The following is a 23955-nucleotide window of genomic DNA, read 5'->3' on the forward strand; positions in this document are numbered from 1 at the left end:
AGCATGCCACCACAAAAAAAATCATCAACTCAAAGAAAAGCAGCAAGAGAGGAACAAAGGAACTACAAAATAGTCAGAAAACAATGAACAAAATAGCAACAGTAAGTACTTCCAATTAATAATTATTTTAAATGTAAACTCACTAAATAATCCTATCAAAAACAAAGAGTGGCTAAATGGATTTAAAAAAATAATAAAATAAAATTAAAAAACAAACAAGACCCAACAAAATGCTGCCTACAAAAGACTCATTTAGCTTTAAGGATACACCTAAGTTGAAAGTAAACAAATGGAAAAAAGATACTCCATGCAAATGGTAACCAAAAGAGTAAAGGGGTGACTATACCTATACAAGACAGGATAGAATTTAATTAAATCAAAAACTGTAACAAGACACAGAGATGGTCAATGATAAAGAGGTCAATTCATCAAGAAGACATAACAATTGTAAATATATATGCATCCAACATTAGAATACCTAAATATATAAAGTAAATATTAACAGAACTGAAGGGAAAAATAGAAAGCAACACAATAATAGCAGGGGACTTTATTATGCCACTCTCAACAATAGATAGGTCATCCAGACAGAGAAACAATAAGGAAACAGCAGATTTGAACAATACAGACCAAATGTACCTAACAGACATATATAGACCATTCCATCCAACAAGAACAGAATAAACATTCTTTTCCAGCCACGTGGAACATTCTAAAGGATAGATCATATGTTAGGTCACAAAACAAGTCATAAAAATTTTAAGAAGATTGAAATCATATCAAATATCTTTTCTGACCACAATGGTATGGGACAAAATTAGAAAAAAATTGAAAATACATAAATATGAATAAATTAAATAACACACTCATGAAAAACCAATGGACTGAAGAAAATGAAAAGGGAAATAAAAAAATACCTTATGACAAATGATAAGGGAAACACAACATATCCAAACTTTTGGGATGTAGCAAAAGCAATTCTAAGAGGGAAGGTTATAGCCATAAGTGCCTATATAGAGAAAAAAGAAAGATCTCAAATAAAAAACCTAACTTTACACCGCCAAGAAACTAAAAAGAAAAAACTAAACAAAAAGGTAGCAGAAGGAAGAAAATAATCAGGATCATAGCAGAAATAAATGAAATACAGACTAGAAAAGCAATATACAAAAATCAATGAAACTAAAAGGTTTTTTTGGAAAAGATAAAATTGACAAGCCTTTAGCTACACTTAGAAAAAAAGAGAGGGCGCCTGGGTGGCTCAGTTGGTTGGGCGACTGCCTTCGGCTCAGGTCATGATCCTGGAGTCCCAGGATCGAGTCCCGCATTGGGCTCCCTGCTCAGCGGGGAGTCTGCTTCTCCCTCTCCCGCTACCCCCTCTTGTGCTCTCTCTCTCTCAAATAAATAAATAAAATCTTAAAAAAAAAAAAAAAAAGAAAACTCGGGCGCCTGGGTGGCTCAGTCGTTAAGCGTCTGCCTTCGGCTCAGGTCATGATCCCAGGGTCCTGGGATCGAGTCCCACATCGGGCTCCCTCCTTGTGGGGAGGCCTGCTTCTCCCTCTCCCCCTCCCGCTGCTTGTGTTCCTGCTCTCGCTATCTCTCTCTCTGTCAAATAAATAAATAAAATCTTTAAAAAAAAAAAAAAGAAAACTCAAATAAATAAAATTATAAATGAAAGAGAGAACATTACAACTGATAGCACAAAAATACAAAGGACCAAAAGAGACTATTCTGAGCAATTATACACCTGCAAACTGCACCTAGAAGAAATGGCAAAACTCCTAGAAACACATAACCAGTCTCTTCGACAAATGGTGTTGGGAACACTGGACAGCCATATGTAAAAGAATGAAACTGGGCCACTTTCTTATACCACACACAAAAATAAATTCAAAGTGGTTTAAAGTTCCACTCATACGTGGAATTTAAGAAATGAGCAAAGGGATAAACAAAAGAAACGAGCAAAGGAATAAAGAGAGAAAAAGAGACAAACCAAGAAACAGACTCTTAACTATAGAGAACAAACTGATGGTTACCAGTGGGGAGATAGGTGGGAGAGGGTTAAATAGGTAATGGGGATTAAGGAGTGTACATGTTGTGATGAGCACCAGGTGTTGTATGAAGTGTCAAATCAATATATTGTACACCTGAAACTAACATTACACCATATGTTAACTAACTGGAATTTAAATAAAAACTTAAAAAAAAAAAAAGGACCTGATAGACATTTCTGAAAAGAAGATACAAAAAATATTTGGCCAACAAGTATACAAAAAGATCTTCAATACCACTAATCATCAGGGAAATGAAAATTACATCACAATGAGATAGCACTGTGCACCTGTCATAATGGCTCTTATCAAAAAGACGAAAGATGGTTAAGTGTTGCTAAAGGAGTGGAGAGAAGGGAATCCTTATACACTGTTGGTGGGAATGTAAATTTGTATGGAAAACCCTGTGGAGGTTCCTCAAAAAATTAAAAAATAGAACTACCATATGATTCAACAATCCCACCTCTGGGTACATATCCAAAAGTAAATGAAATCAGTATCCTGAAGAGATATCTGCACTCCCGTGTTCTTTATAGCACCACTCACAAGAGCCAAGATATCAAATCAACCTGTGTCCATCAACAGATAAATGGTTAAAGAAAATGTGGTATATTTATACAATGGAACATGACTAAGCCTTAAAAAAGAGGGAAATTCTGTCATTTGTGACATGGATGAACCTGGAGGACATTACATTAAGTGAAATAAGCCAGGCACAGAAGGACAAATACTGCCTGATCTCACTTACACGTGGATTCTAAAAATGACAAACTCAGAAAAGCAGAGTAGAATGGTTGTTACCAGTGGCTATGGAGGTAGGGGGAAATGGGATGATGGTCAAAGGATACAAAAGTTGCAATTACGTAGGACAAATAAATGTACAGATCTAATGTACAGCATAATGACCATTATTAATAACATGATACTGAATACTGGAAACATGCTAAAAAAGTAGATTTCAGATGCTCTCATCAATGTGAGATGATATGTTAATCAGTTTGACCATAGTAATTATTTCACTTAGTGTATATACATATATCAAATCATCGTGTTGAAAAATACTATGTATATCAAAACATCCTGTTGAAAGATAAAAATTAAAGGTCAACACTGAAAACAAATGTTTCAAAGAGTTCTTTTTTCCCTACTTTTAAAATTGTATCTTTTTAAAAATAAATGGTACTGGAGGAACTGGGTATCTGTGTAGAACAAAACATTAACCTTGATCTCTGCCTCATACTATACACAAAAATTAGTTTAAGATGAATCAAGATGACTAAATTTGAAGATTATATAAACAGTAAAGTATCTAGAAAAAATACAGGAGAATATCTTTATGAATATTCCTCTGTCAAAAAAAACAGAGGGAGCATTAAGGACAGGTCATGAAAAAAAAAAAAGGATAGCTCATGAAGGACAAGTATGGTAACCAACCTGACTAACACAAAGGCTATACACTGAAGTGTGGTGCAAAATTGTAATTATGGGTTCCCAATTTAGGAGTTTCTCTTTATAAAAATATCACTATTAAACATCTATCAGACCTATTTGCATTTAATCTTACTTATATTCCCTTGTCTGTTTCCCTATGTGATTAATGCAGCATATTTATCATAGAGATGGTTGACTAGTATTCGGATTACAGTCTATGGCCATGGAACAGAACAAAGCTAATTGGTCCTCAAGGTGGCTAACTCCATGATCTTAGCCTTATTAGCACCAAACTCCAATTCAGCAGTCTTTCTTAGCCCCAACGCTTAATCACTAACTCTTCTAGAAGACTTTCTAGAGGGGCTGACAAATCTAGTTCCTTTGGGAAATAAGAATTCTTCACAATAAGGGTGCCTGGGTTGCTCAGCTGGTTAAGCGTCTGCCTTCAGCTCAGGTCATGATCTCGGGGTCCTAGGATTGAGTCCTCCATCGGGCTCCCTGCTCAGCGGGGGGCCTGCTTCTCCCTCTCCCCTTGCTCCTCCCCCCAGCTCATGTTCTCTGTCAAATAAATAAAATCTTAAAAAAAAAAGAATTCTTCACAATAACAAAGAGTTGGTTTCATGTTTTATGTATTTAATCCTTCTTTAAGTAATCACTAGCAAATAATGATTTATTTAAAGCAGGGTCTTTCAACCTTGACACTATCAACATTGGGGCCAGGTTATTTGCTGTTGTGGAGGACCGTCCTATATATTAGAAGTTGTTTAGAATATCCCCTGTCTTCTATTTTCTAAATGCCAGCAGCATACTCAGCTGTGACCACTAAAAATGTCTGCAGGAATTGCCAAATGTCTCCTAGAAGGCAAAATTACCCCACATTGAGAACTACTTTAAACAGCGTAATGAATTTATATTTGTTAAATATTTTACTAACAGAATATTTAGTTTCTTAATTTAACAAATACTATGTGGCAGGTTACTGCTCTAAACACCATACAAATGTTAACTCACTTAGTCTTCACAGCAATCTATAAGATGGGCATGATCATTATCCCCTTTCATAAGAAAACACAGGCACAAAGAGATCATGTTGCCCAAAGTCACATAACGAATTAAGTAACCGAACAGGGACTGAACTCAAGGAAGTGGCTTCAGAGTCCATGCTCTTAACCGCCAGACCTGATGTTGAAGTCAGACTATTCTAAATGAGGACAAGTATCATTTAGCCACAGTGCATGTTACAAATAGAAAGTTATGACTTGCTATTCCCTACAGGAGTTCAGGCTGCCCATCCTGAAAGAAAAAAATACAAAAATATAGGGAAAACACAACCGAAATTTATAAATAACCTAATAGGATATTCATAAATTTGATATATATAGATACCACTGACAGAACCTGGGGGAAGACTAAATTAGGCACGATGATGGCTCCAGAGGTAGAAACTACATTCCCAGTCTATAAGAGCATAAGATGAAAGACAATGGAAACACAATATTAATACCACTAAATCAGTAAGTAAAAAGAACTAATCCCAACAGAGGAAAATAGCACCGGCCACTTGTCAATTAACGTTACTCTCTTTTCTTTCTTCCAATATGTCAGTACTTTTTAAATAAGATGACAAATATAAAGTACCCAGCAGAGTAACTAACTAGCACATAGTAGGCATCTTAAAATGTTAGTTTCCTTCACTCTGCACACTTCCTGCCCCAACCCCAGTTCCTTTTTGTGTTGTGCAGGTTTAAGTATTTTGCAGAGATTTCTGTCTCTAGTAATTAAGATGTTTGAAAAAAATAAATGGCAATTAAGAACTCAGTTACACCTCATGTCCTCATCTTGCCTTCTCTTATAACAGGACTCTCAGTAAGCCCTGTTGCTCAACTACAGATCCCAACAGTTAAAATCAGAAATAAACAAGACTGATTAATTCATGCTCTAACTAAAACCCATTGTGTTATTTCTTATCACACTTTCTTGAGCCACCAAGTAAGACATTTTGTAATGACTGGAACATTCCAACCACCAGACCAGAAAAACCCTGATAGCAACAGAATGCCTAGGACACCACACCCCACCCATCCCCTTCCCTGCCCAGGGTCACTACTGAATACAGGCTGACCCCAACCCATGATCACATGCTCTCCGTCCGCTCTCCTGCACATACCCACCCCCCCAACCCCTCTCCACAAATCTCTAGGTGGGGCCAGAGAGGTTGGTTGTTTAGGCTTGAGCCTGACACCTCCCTCCCAGTGCCAGCACCCAAAATAATTTCTCCCTTTCTCTTTTCCAAACCCTCATCTCTTGAGTTCTTGGCTCAACCTGGAGCTGTGCTCTCGATTTGTCCAGACCTCTCAAGATTCCCCAGGATGGAAGAGTTGGCTGGGCAGTGCACCAGGGCTTCCCCATTCATTTCCTGACTTAGCGAATGTAACAGAGCCATTGGTAACAGGATCAGTAGATGTTAGAGGAGTGTTCACTATAACCTAACTGTTACATAGTCAGGAAAGAGCCGTACTGTGTCACTATTCAGAGAAGTTACGTGGTCCTCATGAGAATCAAAACTAAACCGCATTTTCATAGCACCAACAGACTGAAAATAAAATACAGAACTTCAATGAACAGAACTAGACTGGGATATTCATCTACAGTCAGAAGACTTCCTATATTTTATCTCTAACAAATTTCAAAACCTTTTGTAAAAATAAGACCTCGGGGTGCCTGGGTGGCTCAGTCCATTGAACGGCTGACTCAGTTTCAGCTCAGGTCATGATCTCACAGTCAAGAGATGAGCTCTGTGCTCAGCGGGGAGTTTGTCCCCTCCACCCCCCGCTCATGCACACAAGAGCTCTCTCTCTCTCTCCAAGATAAATAAATGTTTACAATAAATAAATAGGGACACCTGGGTGGCTCAGTTGGTTAAGCATCTGCCTTCGGCTCAGGTCAAGATCCCAGGGTCCTGGGATCAAGTCCCGCATCAGGATCCCTGCTCAGTGGGGAGCCTGCTTCTCCCTTTCTCTCTCCCTCTGCCTCTCTCCCTGCTTTTGCTCTCGCATGCTCTCTCTTGCTCGCTCACTCGCTCTCTCTCTGACAAATAAATAAAATATCTTAACAAATAGATAAATATAAAAAATAAGACCTCACTTTTAAAAATATTTAGAATAAAGGAGGTAGAATTACTTTATTGTCACAAATTTATACTGCATGTACTGGTTAATTATGTGTCAACTTGAGTGGACCACAGACTGCCCAGTTATTTGGCCAAACATCATTCTGGGTGTGGCTGTGAGGGTGTTTCTAGATAAGATGAACATTTTCAGTAGACTGAGTAAAGCAGATTCCTAAGGTGGGTGGGCCTCATCCAATGAATTGAAGACCTGAATAGAACCAAACAGTTCAGTACAGGGAACTCCTGCCTGCCTGCCTTCAAACAGGGACATTAGGCTTTTTCCACTTTTGGACTCAGGAGGAAACATCCCCTCCTCTTGGGTCTCAAGCCTGATGAGGGCTTTCAAACTGGAACTTACACCATAGGCTCTCCTGTGTCTCCAGCTTACCAACTGTAGATCCGGGGACTTCTCAGCCTCTGTAATTGTGTGAGCCAATTCCTTTTAATAAGTCTGTGTGTGTGTGTGTGTGTGTGTACATATACACATAACATTCCCTTTTGGTTATGTGTTTCTGGAAAACCCTGACAAATACATTACATTTAAATCACTTCCAAAATCTTTACTTTCTAGGTTAAAACTATAAGCTACAAAAACCGAATCTAAATATCAAAAACAAAAAGACAAGAAACCAAGTATCATAGACTGACATTTACATTATCTTTTTATAGTTTTCAAAGTTTTTACATATGAGCTATCTCATAGGATTCCCACTGCAAGTCACAAAGTAATTAAGGCAGGATTATCATCTCTTTATAGATGAGGAAACTGAGGGTCACACTATAAATCAGCAAACAAAACAAAAAGTCATATCTTGTACTTTACACCCAATGCATACACATGTTGCCTCATCAGGTACAGATAGCCAGCTTATTTAAAAAAAAAAAAAAAACTAGGACAACTTTGTTAACAACATATGCTGGAGAATACAAGCAAATCTTCAAAAGTTTTCCTTAGCTACTTATTATAAAGCCTCCCTATAATTATCATGAAGCTTTAGTGATGACCATTAAGCCTTATAATATATCTTTACTCTCAATAAAAGGGCTACAATCAAATATATATGGAAGTTGACATTGGCTTTAAAGATAAACCTGAATATATACTTTAGATGTGATATTGAGAAAAATATGATCACAAACAAGACTCAGATTAAGCCCTACATACATTATACCCATGTTCCGAACCAAGTAATATTAATATTTTTGATAATGTACAGAGTATTGAGAACACACACCTGTTACTTCCACTTACTGATACAACTTACCATGTAATACTATAATCTTAAACCAAAACATTTTTCATACCCTGTCATCTCCTGCATATTGAACTACAAATATCATGGACTCTAATAGGAAATACCTTAGTTAATGCAGAAAACTTCTAACAGTACACTTCTCATTGAAGAACTTTATTCAGATGAAAAATAGAAAGAATGTACATATATTCCAGTCTCTCCAATAAGAATATTGAGTATACTGAATTGAATCCTTAAAACAGAATTAAAAATCTCAAGCCGGAGAAATAGGGACAATTTGAGCCAGAGAGGAATCACAGATATGGGGATTATGCAGGTTAAATACCCAAGTGCCTTACCATTTGTTCATATATTAAATCCCAGTCACAGAAGACAAAGCCATCCTCCAAAAGTTTTTGTTTTTTTTTTAAAGATTTTATTTATTTATTTGACAGAGAGAGACACAGCGAGAGAGGGAACACAAGTAGGGGGAGTGGGAGAGGGAGAAGCAGGCTTCACGCGGAGCAGGGAGCCCGATGAGGGGCTCGATCCCAGGACCCTGGGATCATGACCTGAGCCGAAGGCAGGCGCTTAACCGACTGAGCCACCCAGGCGCCCCAATTCTCCAAAAGTTTAAACTGCACTTGTACTCACATATTTGCTAAAACTCACTCATGCTGAAGCCTTAATAATTAGCCCTGCAACTACTTGCTGGATATAACATCCCTTACTTTTTTTTTTTTTTTTTTGATGGGATAATCCTGATCATCTACCCGAACCAGAAAAAAAAACTTAACCACAAATTTAACCATGAGAAAAAAAGAAGAGCACAGAAAAAGAAAGCTTTAAAAAGATGCTTAACTTCCCAGATCTCACAATTTTGTCTTAAACATCCTTGATTTACCTTTAGATGAGTGAGGACAAATAGCTTTTCTAACATTTACAATGACATTTGTAATCTTTTGTAACTGAAAACTTCTGACTACCTTATTTATAAAATACAGATTTTATTATAAAAGAGGTTCAATCTCAGTAAATCTAGTAATCAAAGTATTTGTATGGTCTGAGATACCTTATAATTGCCTTTGGCTTTCAGTTTAAATAAGAGCCATAGTCAAAAGGAAAAAAATCAAATTCTTGGCCAGAATACTGGATTTAAGAAAATCATTAAATACTCTCTGTAAAGTAATTGCTTCTTATTTCTCTCAGTTTCATGGTAAAATTTGGGTTTTGTGTCATAAATGTTAACCCTAATACATACATACTTAATATATATTCATATATTCAGGAAAGCTTTCCAAACCCACCATATTAGAAGGGGTCGTCCTCTTGTAACACTCTCTATAAACACACTGTACTTCTTAATAGCAGTTAGCAACTTATCACAGTTGAAAGAATTTTTTGTATATTTCTTTTACATTTATCTTCCCCGTTAACTGTAATGTCCAAGTACATCTTGTTCCCCCACCACTGTATTTCTGACACATTGTAGGGAATCTGTAATATTTGAAATGAAAGTAGGAAAGCAAGAGTGGGAGAAAATGAAGACTCAGTAAATACAGTTACACTAACACTGGATGGGCTCCAAATGGAACTATGAGCACACTCTGAAATTCAGTCTGATCCTGATTACAACTCAGCGTGCCCCGTGCTTGAGAGTTTCTGAGACACAGGTCTGAAAAAAAAGGTCCCACCTCTACTTTCTGCAAGGTTGAGAAATCGCGACAGGAACAAACCCACTTCTTACTGCCAATTGATACAAAGGTATTCTTTAGGGCAACTCCCAAACTGGACAAATCACAATCCAAACTGCCAAGATCTAGTTAGAATCAAGAAACCAATGCAACCTGACACATGTAGTAAGTCAAAAGACTATACAAAATATAAATGGTAATAAGTTGAAAACACTGTAAATTCAGCATCTTATAAAAGAAACCTGCTCAAATCTAATGATATTTGATCTAGCATTATTCCTTCTTTTCACACTTTTCTTCCACACATAAATTCATTTTACTGAATATTTTCCAGTGCAGCTAAAAGCAGAATTACTTAAAATCTGCTTTCATTCACTTCAATTATTAATTCTCCTCAGGTATAATTATGAGGAAAGAGACCATCATATACAGTCTGCAATATCAATGGACAATACTAATTTGATTCACCAATAAATCAGGCTCATTAAATGAATACTTTTTAACTACACTCCTTGTTTCCCAAAATGAAACAGACTTGTATTAAACACGAAGGAAAAAATACACACAAAAAATCTCAAATGACAACACTCTGAGAGGAGATGAATTAGTAGAAAAGCTAAAATGAGTGATAAACCAAGAGACAATTTTAAAGTTTGATCTCATGTCAAGATTCAAACAAATCTTTAATATGATACTCTGCTATGATAAAATATCTTAAGATCCCTAATCATCAAAGCATCAACTAACATTATACATTACTATGTGGCTAGTGCAGTCCTCAGGGATATAAACATATTTCCCATCACCATACCATGCAAGTAATGCAAGAAATTGTACCAACCTGTTCTGAAAAGACTCTCCAAAAACTTTTTATTTAGCTCTTTGTTAAGCAGTCACTTCAGTTAATTCCCCTTCCCTAATTATCACCTAGCACAGTACCTGTTAGTCAATTAATATTTGATGAGCATATTATAAATGTGTTATCAAAGTTCTACCACATTTTTTAATCCCTTTTTTAGGGATATGTTTGTGCTTCAGCCTTTCAATTCAGGTTGTCTCGTCATAATCAATAAAAGTAATTACTTATATGTATATTGTTTATACACAAACAGCAAGATATTTTTCTCTCAAAGTCAAAACTCATAAAAAGAGGAAATCTCCTGTATTAGTTCACTCCTTAGAAATGTTCATTTTTTGACAATCTGTTGTTAAATTTTAAGATATTCCTCAGAAATCAAGAGCTCTCTATTCTAAATAGAAAAACTTAGATTCAAAAATATAAATCATGTAATTGTATCTGGGTGGAGATGAATAAACAAAAAAGGAAAATGGTATGATATGTAATCAAACAAGCAATAGCCAGATCACATAAGATTCTGTAGGCCATGGTAAAACTTGCACATTAATTGAGATGGAAAACCACTGGAGAGTTCTGTGCAGAAGAATGACAAGTAAGGATTTATATTTTTTTTAAATATGACATAAGGGGGCGCCTGGGTGGCTCAGTTGGCTAAGCATCTGCCTTTGGCTCAGGTCATGATCCCGGGGTCATGGGATCAAGTCCCGCATCGGGCTCCCTGCTCAGAGGGGAGCCTGCTTCCCCCTCTCCCTCTGCCCCTCCCCCCAGCTCATGCTCTCTCTCTCTCTCTCTCAAATAAATAAAATCTTTTAAAAAAAAATAGGAGGTAGATATTTTACCCCCATTTTTTGATGAGAATACTGGGGTTCAAATATGTTAAGAACCTTGTCAACATCACAAAGCTAATAAGTGGCAGCACTGAGATTCAATCCCATGCTCTTCGCACCTCTCAATACTTCCCAAAACTCCCTGCTCAAGATTTCTCTGCAACATTCTCTTTTCAACCTCTTCATACCTCTGACTGCTTCTTTCATTTTTTTCCCTCTACTCCAAAAACAAGCATTCCTCAGACTGTCTTCTCTTTCTAAACTCTCTCCTTTGTTGACCTACCATAATTCAACTCTCATCTCTATTCTTATGACATCTTAATCTAAATCTCTAGCCCCATCTTCTCTCTAGATTTGCAACTCAACATTTCTCAATGCTTCCTGGTCATTCTCCAGTCATATATTGCACTAGTAGCTAAAACCCAATATAGCCCCAAAGCAATCCAACATAACTCAATGAAAATACTTTCTCCAAAGCACTACCTCCTACACATCCCAATAAACAAGGCTTAAAAGTGTATAGTGTCATTTGATTCTTTCCCCTACTTTACAGTGGCTCCCTCCTTTCTCCAGGTGGGTTTCTCTCTCTACCAAAATATATTATTTTATTGAAGAGGAGAAACTTTCCTAGAGAGAGGACCACTCCTTCTTATGTAAAGAGAATTTTCTAACGAAGATGCAAAAGTAAGTAATGCTGACGTTGAAATACGCACATTAAGGGTTTGAAGGCTGTTTAAGTTTTTTTAAATCAACCAAGTATCTGTTTTAATAAGAATCTACTGACTCAGAACCATGAACAGTAATGGATCATAATACTTAGGTCCTATATTCCAATATTTATTAATTTTTATCCCTGATCTATGATAACTGAAGAGGCAAACAACAGTAAAGCAGATATGGCCAGGTACACTGAGACAATTGCTACAGGAAAGGGTGAGATGAGGAGTGTTTAGTAAGTCTTCAACTTTCAACTGAAAATGATGTGCTGGAAGTGCACTTTGCACTCCACAGAGATCAGTCAACAAGAAGTCACATATTAGAAACAAATTCAACGAACTCAAAATGTCATGTTGAAAAATAAGAGAATTCTTCTCTCATGCTCTCTGTGTCTCATTCTCTCTGTCTCAAATAAATAAATAAAATCTTTAAAAAAAAGAAAAATAGGAGAATTCTTAACGTAAGTGCTTATTTTTTTAAAAGATTTTATTTTATTATTTGACAGAGAGAGAGACACACACAAGCGAGAGAGGGAACACAAGCAGGGGGAGTGGTAGAGAGAGAAGCAGGCTTCCTGCCGAGCAGGGAGCCCGATATCGGCTCGATTCCAGGACCTTGGGATCATGACCTGAGACGAAGGCAGATGCTTAATGACTGAGCCACCCAGGTGCCCCTCTAAGTGCTTATTTTTAAAAAAGACCAAATGACTGTTACTGTTGGTTTAACAACAAGTTATGTAAAAATCATCATTTATTTATTGAATAGACAGATAAAGGGAATCCCTTACCTCCGCCCCCTAAACTAGGCTTCAGACAAAATTTAAAGAGGGATTAGTTAATACGTTTACAAATTCCATGATCTCCAATGGTCAAATAATCCAAACAGCTACTCTCAGCAGTCTGTATTCTGCCATGACTTTTTCTCTTTTTTTAAGTTAAAAACAAAAACGAATGGCCTATTATCAAGAACTTCAAAATCTCATGGGACACCTGGGTGGCTCAGTCGGTTAAGTGTCTACCTTAGGCTCAGGTCATGATCCCAGGGTCCTGGGATTGAGCCCCTGCATCGGGCTCCCTGCTTAGTGGGGAGTCTACTTCTCCCTTTGCCTGTCGCTCCCCCTGTTTGTGCGCTCCCTCTCTCTCTCTCACTGACAAAAATCTTAAAAAAAAAAAAAAAAAAAAGAACTTTGAAAAGTCTCATTGCTGGTCTCCTTTGCTCTAGAAAACCTGCTCAACCACCGCCCTTACAAACTCCTTCTACACTGTGTGCCAGCAGCACTTTACATACTATGCCTCATTTAATCTTCACAAAGATCTCCCAAGGAAAAATTTACCATTTCTCCAATACTGCAGACACAGAAATAGAGGCTTAGAGTGGTTGGGTAATTTGTCTGAGGTTACCCAGCTAATAAGGAATGAGCTGCAATTCTAACATGGGCAATTTGATCCCAGAGTCCAGGATCCTGCCTGTAAGCCACACTAAATACAAAAATCTGAACAACCTCCTACAAGTAGAGTCAAGCTTTGGAAGTTTTCTAGAATTACCATTTTTTTCTATAAAACTGTGTGAGAACATTTTTAAAAAGTCCACCTTAATGAACAGATTTCTTCCGTCAGTGGTTTCCAAGCCTTTTGCAACTAACTAGAGACTGTCCATAAATTGTTTTTTTTATTTCTAAGAATTCCAACTCTTGCTTAAATGTTTATTCCGTTTAGAGGTGATGAACTGAGAATCAATTAATATGGCTCAAAGGGAATCAATATTCTATAAATATTTTTGTACGCTGAAGACGGGTATAAACATCTGAAGGTCAATGAAAAGGCAGGTTTTTAAATCATTCCTTCCCAAAAGTGCAAAAGGTTCTACTTTGCAGTCAGCTACCTGTAAATGCCAGTACCCTAACCTGGAGGTCCTCAAGAAAGGCACCGAGGAAAAGCATAATTAAGAAAGGTCTTAGAACCACCTGAGTGAGTTAAGTGAGCAAGTCTTCCTTCTTAAAGAAGAGACCTAAGAACTTGAACAGCATAGAATCCATCCCCCTAAATGGGCAAATGTGTATTCTAAATTTGTATTCTAAATTACGGAGGGCACTAGCTTTCATTAATTTTAGTGACAGCCTAGGGTTTAAACAGTTTAACAACTATTTCCTGTGTGTGTATGTGTGTATATGTGTGTGTATGTGTGTGTGTATGTGTATGTGTGTGTATGTGGAAAGGGGTACCACTTGTTTTGAGATGTGTGGTAATAACTAACATTCAAGAAATGAAATATAACTTCCTGAAATACATTTCTGGTACATGCATAAATTCTTAACATATATTACAGTACACACAGGATTCTTTAAAAAAAATACATGAAGTGGATGATGAGGACTGATGTTTTTTAAAAACTATAAAAACACAAAGATTCACTATTAAAAGGAACAGTCCACATATATTTCAATATAGTTTAAGCATTAGAAGGTGAATACTAAGAACTGTAGATACGAAGAGGGAAAAGATGCAAGAGAGCAGTAGATATGAAAGGAATAAAAGGAATCAGTTTAGTACAACACACACGGTAATATTAAAATGAAAAGTAGAGAGATAAAACCCAGTTTATAGGCTCCAAAAAATACTCTTGATTAAAATTTCCCCCAAATCAGCTTCCCTTCAACATTTCTCCTTTTCTATCAATGATGGCAACAGCATCAATCAGATTTAAAGTCCTCAAAGCAGAAACAAGTCCTCGCACTACCCCAATACTCAGTCTCTAAGTCCTATTCATTCTTCCTATGAAATACTTATCTTATGAAATGCCTCTCTCGTAAGATGCCTCTAAAGCTGCCCTTCCATTCTCTCGTGCTGCCAAGTATCTCCTTACTCCTGAACTATTCATGAGTTCATTCATTCACATTTGCGCTCATTCAGACACTTAACTAAGCACTTATTGAAGTACTGTGCTAATTCTGAATCCAAACCACCACCCTAACAGGACACAGAACATATGCACTGTTTTAATAACAGCAGCACTTTACTGGGGCCCTGCTATGTGATAGCTGCTATTCCTACACACTACTATCCCACCTAAGTCCTCAAAACAGCCCCAAGAGATGAGTATAATTATTTTCTGCAAAGCAAGGAGACTAAGGCTCAAAGAGGTGAGGTAATTTTCCTGAAATCACATTGCAAGTAAGTTGCAGAGAGGGATTCCATGGGAACTGGCTCTTTCTACCCCTTAGTGAATCTCCTGCATCAACTCCCTAAATAGTCTTTCCAATCCCGTCCACCCAGTGCTATCAGATTCATCATCTCAAAAGCCACCATTTTGTACTTGTAACCCCTTTGCTCAAAAAAATCTCTATGGCTCCTTTAGCCTGACCTCCAGTATGACTTTGAGTAAAAAAAAAACAAAAAACAAAAAACAAAACCCTAGAACTGAATCCTGTCTCTCCCTTACTAGCTCTTAATCTGGGAAGTCACTTAATCTCTCTAGCCTTCAGCTTTCTTACCTATGAAATACCTATGAAATGTGGATAATAAAACGGAGTTGTATAAGGATTAAACAAGATAAAATACGTAAAGGTCTAAGTTACTAAATATTCAATAAATAGGAGTTGTTATAGTTCATAACTCCTGTACACAAAACTTCTATTTTAGCCAACCAATATACATATTGCTTCACTTACAAAACCACTTAGATTTCTTCTCAATTCACATTATTCTCCCTCCTCTCCATTAAAAATAAGTATTCTAGAGGTGCCTGGGTGGCTCAGTCGTTGGGCATCTGCCTTCAGCTCAGGTCATGATCCCGGGGTCTTGGGATTGAGCCCCGTGTCTGGCTCCCTGCTCAGCGGGAAGCCTGCTTCTCCCTCTCCCACTCCCCCTGCTTGTTATTTCCTCTCTCACTGTCTCTCTCTCTGTCAAATAGATAAATAAAATCTTAAAAAAAAAAAAAAATAAGTATTCTACAAAAGTCTCCTACAAGGATCAATGTCTGTCCCTCCTTATCTTCATAGCCCAACTCAAATGCTACATCTGCCAAAAAGCCTTGCCGTAACCATCTTCAGTGAACTTTATATCTAACTTAAATGTCACTGGGGTAAGAGGGAAGAAAAAATGCCTAATTCTTCAAGACCTACTTTGAGCCAGGAAAATATGTGATACATCTTCAATGCATTCTTTCACTTAATTCTCAGAGACAGACAAAGTAACATGGACAAACAGCTAGTAACTAATGGAGCTGAGATTCAAATTCACATGTCCTTGATCCCTTTTAAAGCCCACTTCTTCCCATTCCACCTTTTATCTTGGCACTGGAGGTTACATATTTAATCAACAACTATCCAACACTGACAAAGAGTACAGTGTTCCTATTTGCTCTAAGTAGCCCCAGCCACACATACAAACATAACTGAAATAAAACTGTCATGAAATAATGCTTATCCTTAGTGCCTGCAACGGACTCTCATTTTTTCTATTCTCTTCTATTTCACTCAAAATAAAACATTGGGGGGGGCACCTGGATGGCTCAGTCATTTAAGCGACTGACTTTTGATCTTGGCTCAGGTCTTGATCTCAGGGTTGTGCGATCAGCCCACGCACAGAGCCTGCTTAAGATTCTCTCTCTCCCTCTGCCCTCCGTGCTCTCTCAAGGACTCTCTCTCTTAAAAGAAAATAAATAAATAAATAAATAAATAAATAAATAAATAAATAAAACAAACCTTGGTCAGTTCCCATTAATTTTATTTTTTTTTTAAGATTTATTTATTTTAGAGAAAGAGAGCATGGTGCGGAGGGCAGAGGGAGAGAGAAACTCAAGCTCTGTGCTGAGTGCAGAGCCAAACATGGGGCTCGATCTCACAACCTTGAAATCACCACCTGAGTTAAAACCAAGACTCCGACGCTTAACCAACTGCGCCACCCAGGCGCCCCTCCCCCCAGTTTTATTTCACAACCACTCTTGAGCAGCAACCCAAAGTCTAAAATACACAGCTATAAGGGGCACAGGGCCAAATAAGATGAAGAATTTATCCTCAAGAAGTATTTAGTTGGAGATACAACAGTGAATCGCAAACTTTTCCTGACCCCTGGCCCCACCCTACCTGTTGTAAAAGAACCCCTGTTCCTATTGCTCCCTTGAACTTCTCTATCATGGAACATAACCAATAAATTGTCTAGGCTGTAGATATGACAAAAATCGGGCACTCAACAAATAGTTGTTAAATGAATAAATGAGACACATTAAAAGTACAGTGGATTTTCAGAGGGAGAAATTAGACAGCATAAATTCTCTCCCCACCTACATCATAATCCCCTAAGAGCAGGAACAATCTTTATGTATTTTTTTGACTACATCAAGAGCTCAATATTGTTTGTATGTTCTGTTTAAAAAATACTGAGCTACAAACTAGCCACAATTCATGTGGAAAATCAGATGAACATGGATCTTTGCCAAAGAAAATCAAGAGAGAAATGTCCAGCTCCAGTAATAATTTTATTATTAGCTTCTATTTTAGATCCTTCCTATTCAAAGTGTGACTCTTGATCCAACAGCATCAATATTGCCTGACAGTTTGTTAGAAATGCAGAATCTCAGGCCCCACCCAGACCTACTGAATCAGAAACTCTCATTTTCACATGATCCCAGGGTTTGAGGGGGTGGAGGTCTTAAGTTTGAAAAGCATGGGTCTATAAGGTAAAAATGAAACTGATTTCTGCAAGCTCAGAGAAAGTTACCAAGTTCTTCTTTCTTATCTCTGTAATAAACAATCAGACTTTTCAAGAAGCACCACAAATATGGCCATGACACACTTTCTGGCATATTAGGCTACAAATCCAAATTACTACTCAGTGAGAAGTAAGAACTGACCATCCATTGAAAATTCAATGAAACCCTTAGGAAACATACAAAATGTATGATCTCTCCCTTCTTAGGGCACACACTCTACTGGGCAAGAAAATGAGAGGATGAACTTCGACGGTCAAGTATCAAGGACAAGGTTATAAAAAAAAAAGATGCTGGTGAGAACATTTAAGAATGTTTTATTTAAGAATAAACTTCTTTTGGGGCACCTGGCTGGCTTAGAGCATGGGACTCTCCAGCTCAGGGTCGTGAGTTTAAGCCCCACCTTGAGCATGGAGCCTACTTAAAAAAAAAAAGAAAAAAAGAACACATTTCTTTTAACAGCTCTCAGTGATACATACACGTATTTACAAATATTCTCTACTCAAAACTCCAAACTTAAATTGCTTAGGTGACCTAAAGTCAGGTCTTTTAATCACCTTCACTGACTCAGTCTGGAATCATCCTTTAAATCAGCACCCAAAATCTCAACCAGAAGTCTACTCTTTGAACCTGCAAGAACACTTGCAAAACCCTCAAGCCACAATACTATCATCCCAAACTAAGACAAGATCTGAGCCCACAGGGATTTGCTGTCAAATATGCCCTTAAACAAAAAACAAAAAACAAAAAAATGGAGGGGGGTTATAGAGGGACTTAGATGAGGAAAGACTGCAGGGCATTTCTCCTCGCCTCGCTGACCTACAAACTCCTCTCCATCATAATGCAAGAGAGAGGAAAAGTACCGCAGTTCCCTTAATTCACAATTTTAAGTGTCCTAACTTAATCTTGAAGTTGGGAGCCCACCCCCTTCTCATCCACAGGCATTCAGGTGACAGCTCAACCTCAAGTTCCCCTCCCCCTTCTCCCGCCCAATGTAGCATGTGAGATTTCCGCCCCTTTCGACCTCCACCATGCCCCCCCGCCCAAAAAACCGTCTGGTCCCTCCAAATGAGACCCCGACACAGAACGAGTTGCCCAGGCCGCTCGGAAGCACGACTACACTCCCTGGCCCATCCTCCACACTAAACTCGCCGAGGGAGGAGTTGATGGATCTCACCAAGTACAGGGGAGCGTAGATCTTCAGGGACTCCTCCAGGGCGCCCCTGGTGATCTGCACGAAGGAGACCCCGCAGGAAGGGTGCCAAGTGTGGCCGATCTCGTAGCAGTTATGAGGGATGGACTTGCTGAGAGCCGCCATGACGGGGAGTCGCACGGAGGGGCAGCGAGGGGGTGCGCCGAAGTGCCGAAGGGAGCGGGGCGGGAGGGTGCAGAACAAGCGCCCAACCGCAGCAAGCGCGCCAGGCCCGCCGCTCCAGGTGCAGAATGGAGGGGAAAGGTCACGCGAGCAGGGTTACTCTGGGCCAAAGTCCTCGGATGTTGAGCCCTCGGCGTATCGCAGCTCGAGGGGGCGGAGCGCGCACCGAGGAGGCGGGGAGAGGCGGAGCGTGCGCGCGCCCGCCGCCCGGAGCCCGGCGCGGCGCGTGGAGCGCAAGAGCTAAGAGCGCGGCTCGGGGACGCGCCCGTCTCTCCACAGCCCACGTCAGCCCCTAGCTGGAGCGCGAGCCCTGCAGCGGGTACGCAATGGTAGGTGACTTGGGTCTCATTGTACTCCAGTCTCTGTCATCTCAAAGCCCTGCCAAGTAGAACCGAGGGCTGTGGAAGAAGGAGATGAGATGTCTTTGTTGGGAGCTGGTGGAGGAAGATGGTGGCCAGAAGAGAGCCTGGACAACTGTCCTCCTCAGAACTGCCAGCTCCCCTTCCCTAGAGTGCCCGGTAATAAATGGCTAAGGCTTCCTGCTGTTAGCGACCGCACTGCTCCCGACTGCTGCGCTTTCGAAGTTCTGTGGTGTCTGAGAAGCTTCAAAAATCTATTAGCCAAGTTTATACACTTCCGGTGTGGTGAAAGGGCAGTAGATCATCCTGTCCAAATCCTGGGCCCCTGAGTGGTTCTTTCTACGGTATCCAGGACAAGTGCTTATCAGCCAAATGGTGCACACACTAGAGGGGGCAGTGGTCTCACACCTGATAGCGTGGCCATCAGTTGGCATAACAACAGACCTGTGTGACCTATGCATCATTTAACCTCCCTAAATGTCAGTTTCCTCACCTATAATAACCCAGTGTCTTTGGAATTCTAAATTCTATAGTTTCTTAAAGCAGGAGCTTACTACCTTTAGAGGAATCCCGTTCTAATCTAGCCTTCATTCATTCCACAAGGTTTTAACTGAGCACATACTATTTTTCCAAGCCCTGTTCTAAACTCTGTAGATTCAGATGTGAGCAGGAGAGTCAAAGTTTTGGCCCGCTCCTCCTTCTCCTCCCACTCCCACCAAGCCTGAGCTGCTGCTGCAATCCCTGGCATTGTGGTTTCTGGCATTGCTAATAAATGATGATGTCAGCGAAGTTGTTAATGATATGAAAGTAAGGAAATCTTCTACACAGGAGGAGATCCAAAAAAAGAAAGCAGTTCTCTTCTGTTTAAGCAAGGGCAAAAGAAATAATTGTAGAGAAAGCAAAGCAGATCTTGGTGGGTGACACTAATGATACTGTAGAGGACCCCTACACATCTTTTGTGAAGTTGCTATCTCTGAATGATTGCCACTTTGCTTTGTATGATACCACATTCACAACAAGAGTCTAAGAAAGAAGACCTGGTATTGAAATTATGGGGTCCTGAAAGTGCACCTTTACAAAGGGGGATGATTTATGCTTGCTCTAAAGATGCCATTAAAGGGCGCCTGGGTGGCTCAGTCGGTTAAGTGTCTGCCTTTGGCTCAGGTCATTCCTGGGATCTAGCCCCGCATCGGGTTCCCTGCTCTGTGGGAAGGCTGCTTCTCACTCTCCCTCTGCCTGCCGCTCTCCCTGCTTGTGCATGCGCTCTCTCTCTCTCTCTCTCTCTCTCTCTGTCAAATAAATAAAAAAAAAAAATCTCTAAAGATGCCATTGAAAAGAAATTTACAGGTATTAAACATAAGTGGGAAATAAATGGTATGGACGATATTAAGGACTATTCCTCACTTGAAAAGAAACTGAGAAGCAACAGAGTAGTCTCACTTGAAAGAAAACCCTTATAAAATGACAGTCAAATGCCATCTGGATGTCAGGGAACTTCCACTTCTTCATTTCAGTCACTAAGAATAGTGTTAGGTTTTGTTCTGTTTCGTCCCCTTCTCCATGGACCCTTCTAAACCAATGAATGACAGAAATATCATTCGTTTAAGCAGCCTATCAGTGATTGCTATTAGGCTGTTTCAAATTGTTACTTTTACACAGAACCCAAGGACTGCCTTCCCATCATATTTTAGCCAAAACAACTAGCTATATGCCTCCCTTGCAGCAAGGACTACAATGAATGGGATTGTCAATGTGAATAACTTAGAATACTGCAAAGGGTAAGCTAATTCAATGTACTGAAAGTATTATCCACTTGTCAGAGGGTAAACTTTATTCAGTATTATTTATAGTTGCACTTGATTGCAGTTCTGTGAAGCTCCAGCATTCTTACACCTCACCTTCCTTGGCAAGTCTAATTTATGACATGGCAGGAGGGATATAACACCATGCATCGAAAGCACTTTTTTTTGATGAATTCAACACCCCACTCCAAGGAGGATTGCCAATTAAGTTGTGTTAACTGGGTCATCAACTTATCCTGGTACCCAGTGTTCATTCTTCTTAAAAGGAACAGCTGTTATTGCTGCCTTTTTGTTTTCCATTAAGTGTACAGTACTGAATAAGGGTAACAGTTTTATTTATCATGTGAGTCTTACAACACTAAAGATATTTTGAATATCAGTCATGATGGCAATTTCTGTATAAAAGAACCTCAAATGGAACATTATTTTTAACACCAAACTCCCCATTGTCACAAAAATGGCCACACTGCAATAAAAATTATAGCATATCACAAAAAGGGGGGGCAAATTTTCTATTTTCATAAAGCTAGCACTCTAGGGGTGAAGATGAAAATAGGCAAGGAGACTAAACAAGATAATGGGTGTAACTGGTGTAATAATAATTATAAGACAGTATAAATAAGATAATATAAGATAGTTAAAGGAAAATCAAAGAGGAATGCTCATTGGTGAAAAGCCTAAAATAACAGTGGTAAAAAGATAAAACTTTTCCCTCTCTCTCTCTCTCTCTCAGGTAAACATTAGCAGTCCTAGACTAAGACAGTGGCTCCATAACCATCAGGGAGCTCAGACTCCTGACATGTTCTGCCAAATTTACCTGTGCTTTCCAGCCTGACTTACAAAATAGCTGCTCCATCTTGAGCCATGACATCCACATGACAGCGAGGAAGGCCGGCAAAAGAGGAAGAGAGGACACACTTCCTCTCTTTTAAAAAAAACTTCCCAGAAGACCTATGCAAATTACTTCTTACATTCCATTCGCCAGAGCTTAGTCACATGGCCACACTAAGTGGCAAAAGAAGCTGGGAAATGAGGCTTTTTCTATTGGTTGGATAATGCCCAGCTAACACGTAGGGTTTATGACTGAGCAAAATGGAAAGAACAGATACGGGGTGGGGGACAACAAGCAGTGTCTGCCATTGTTCTGTGCCTCTAGCTACTCAAATTTCTGGGCACATTGTTCTTCCCACAGATAAACATACCCCCCCTTCCCAAGGGGGCCAACCTAAAGTCCTGTGCAGTTACCCATCCTATTCAAAGTCCAGGATCTTTCCCAGGAACAAGTACAGCTCTCCTAATCAGGTATCTCCCGGTTTCACATACCCCATCTACAATGGTGGCACAGGAAAAAGATAATCACAATTTTTTTTAAATTTCCAATTCAAAATATGACAGGATCAGAAATACAGCATAAAACTTATCCACAAAAATTACAGGAATAGGAATTTTAAATTATAGGAATTTTAATAATCCATCCCTGAAAATCTGATGGTGAGCAGGAAAATGCTAAATGGGGGCCTATTTTTAACAGGGATAAAAATAAAATGTATTATACATCAATCGCAGAATTCCTAAAATGTATTTAAAATAAAGTAAAATGCCAAATATAAGTAATAAACTCTTGTGTTGGTATGTACAATCCTTAAAAAATGGCATCCTAATCACCAGTTCATACAGTTGCTAACTCTCAGTTGCTTCCGAATACAATAGCACATGTAGTTTGCCTGCATAATGATAAGCATTATGTTTACCATGTAGCACAACAAATACATACCAATAGCTAAGGAAGTTTTTAAATTACAACTAAAAACAGGCAATTTCTTTTAATTAACTGTTAAAAGGAGATGAAGCTTGAAGATACTTAAGAAGGAAAGAACACAGTTATGGTCACAGGTGCCAAAGATGAGAGTGCTGGTGAGTTGGATGGTGGAGGGCAATTTCAGGCAACTGTCAGATTCAAAGGAATGGAAAGGGTATTCTCTATCTTTGCTGGTGCTGCTGGAGAGACTCTAGAACAGGGAGGCATTGATAAATTCTCAAGGAGCATCATCTGTGCTTCAGAATCAAAAAAAAAAAATTGCAAAATAGAGCAGTTCTCAGTAAACCTGTAGTTCACATTTGTAAATTTCTTCATAAGGTATTGTAAGACATGTGTTTTAAAAGAAAGATTTCTCATCATGCCACCATTAAGTTTAAGGGTAATATTACACGTGTTATCTACCTGAGCTGTTTATTCTTTTAGGCTCCCTAGGAGCAGTGGTTGGCTGGATACTCTCTTGTGCCTTCATTGTTGCTTCTTTTCCATAAAAACGGCTTTAGGGTTCATCAACCAGGTGAAGCAAAGCATTCCTTCAAAGTAGAAGCACAGTGAATGAAGGAAACTAATCTGGAAATTTGCAGCTAAATTCAAAGGCTTTGAAGACATGCCAGGCTGAAAATTATTGCTTTTGCAAGATTCTGCCTTTGAAGATGTCCATAAAAAAGAATGGAAGAGCTCTTATGATTTCAGGCGGAGGATTTAGCAACACTGAGTTGGTCAGCTTTACAGCAGTCATTGGAGAGATGTGTATCAGGCATAAATACAATGACAAAGCATGGCTCAAACTAAGTATGACACTGTGGTGTCTCTTAATTCCAGCAATATTCAGATACACATTCCCTTTGTTGATACCAGGCAAGCTTTTCAAAATAGTTACATATGATTCTGATTTTCTACCAATTTTGTTTACAACA

General features: G+C 39.0%; 1 protein-coding gene and 1 pseudogene across 2 annotated transcripts in view; one reads left to right on the plus strand and one right to left on the minus strand.

Annotated features, from left to right (window-relative positions):
- Positions 1-19619, minus strand: part of TMEM135 (transmembrane protein 135) — a 271644-nt gene extending 252025 nt beyond the window's left edge. The window contains exon 1 of one of the 2 annotated variants that reach the window (XM_064576804.1): positions 18864-19619. In XM_064576804.1, coding sequence (XP_064432874.1) covers positions 18864-19004 — 141 coding nt within the window. In that variant the 5' untranslated portion in view covers positions 19005-19619. The remainder of the gene's footprint in view (positions 1-18863) is intronic. The other variant, XM_064576803.1, reaches the window with a different exon arrangement.
- Positions 19620-20101: 482 nt separating this feature from the next.
- On the plus strand, positions 20102-21146 carry LOC123856529 (cofilin-2-like; annotated as a pseudogene).
- Positions 21147-23955: the final 2809 nt, after the last annotated feature.

This window comes from Mirounga angustirostris, unplaced genomic scaffold (assembly GCF_029215605.1).
Source record: "Mirounga angustirostris isolate CCGP_5_RB_7025 unplaced genomic scaffold, mMirAng1.0.hap1 SCAF_13, whole genome shotgun sequence".
Lineage (NCBI taxonomy): Eukaryota > Metazoa > Chordata > Mammalia > Carnivora > Phocidae > Mirounga > Mirounga angustirostris.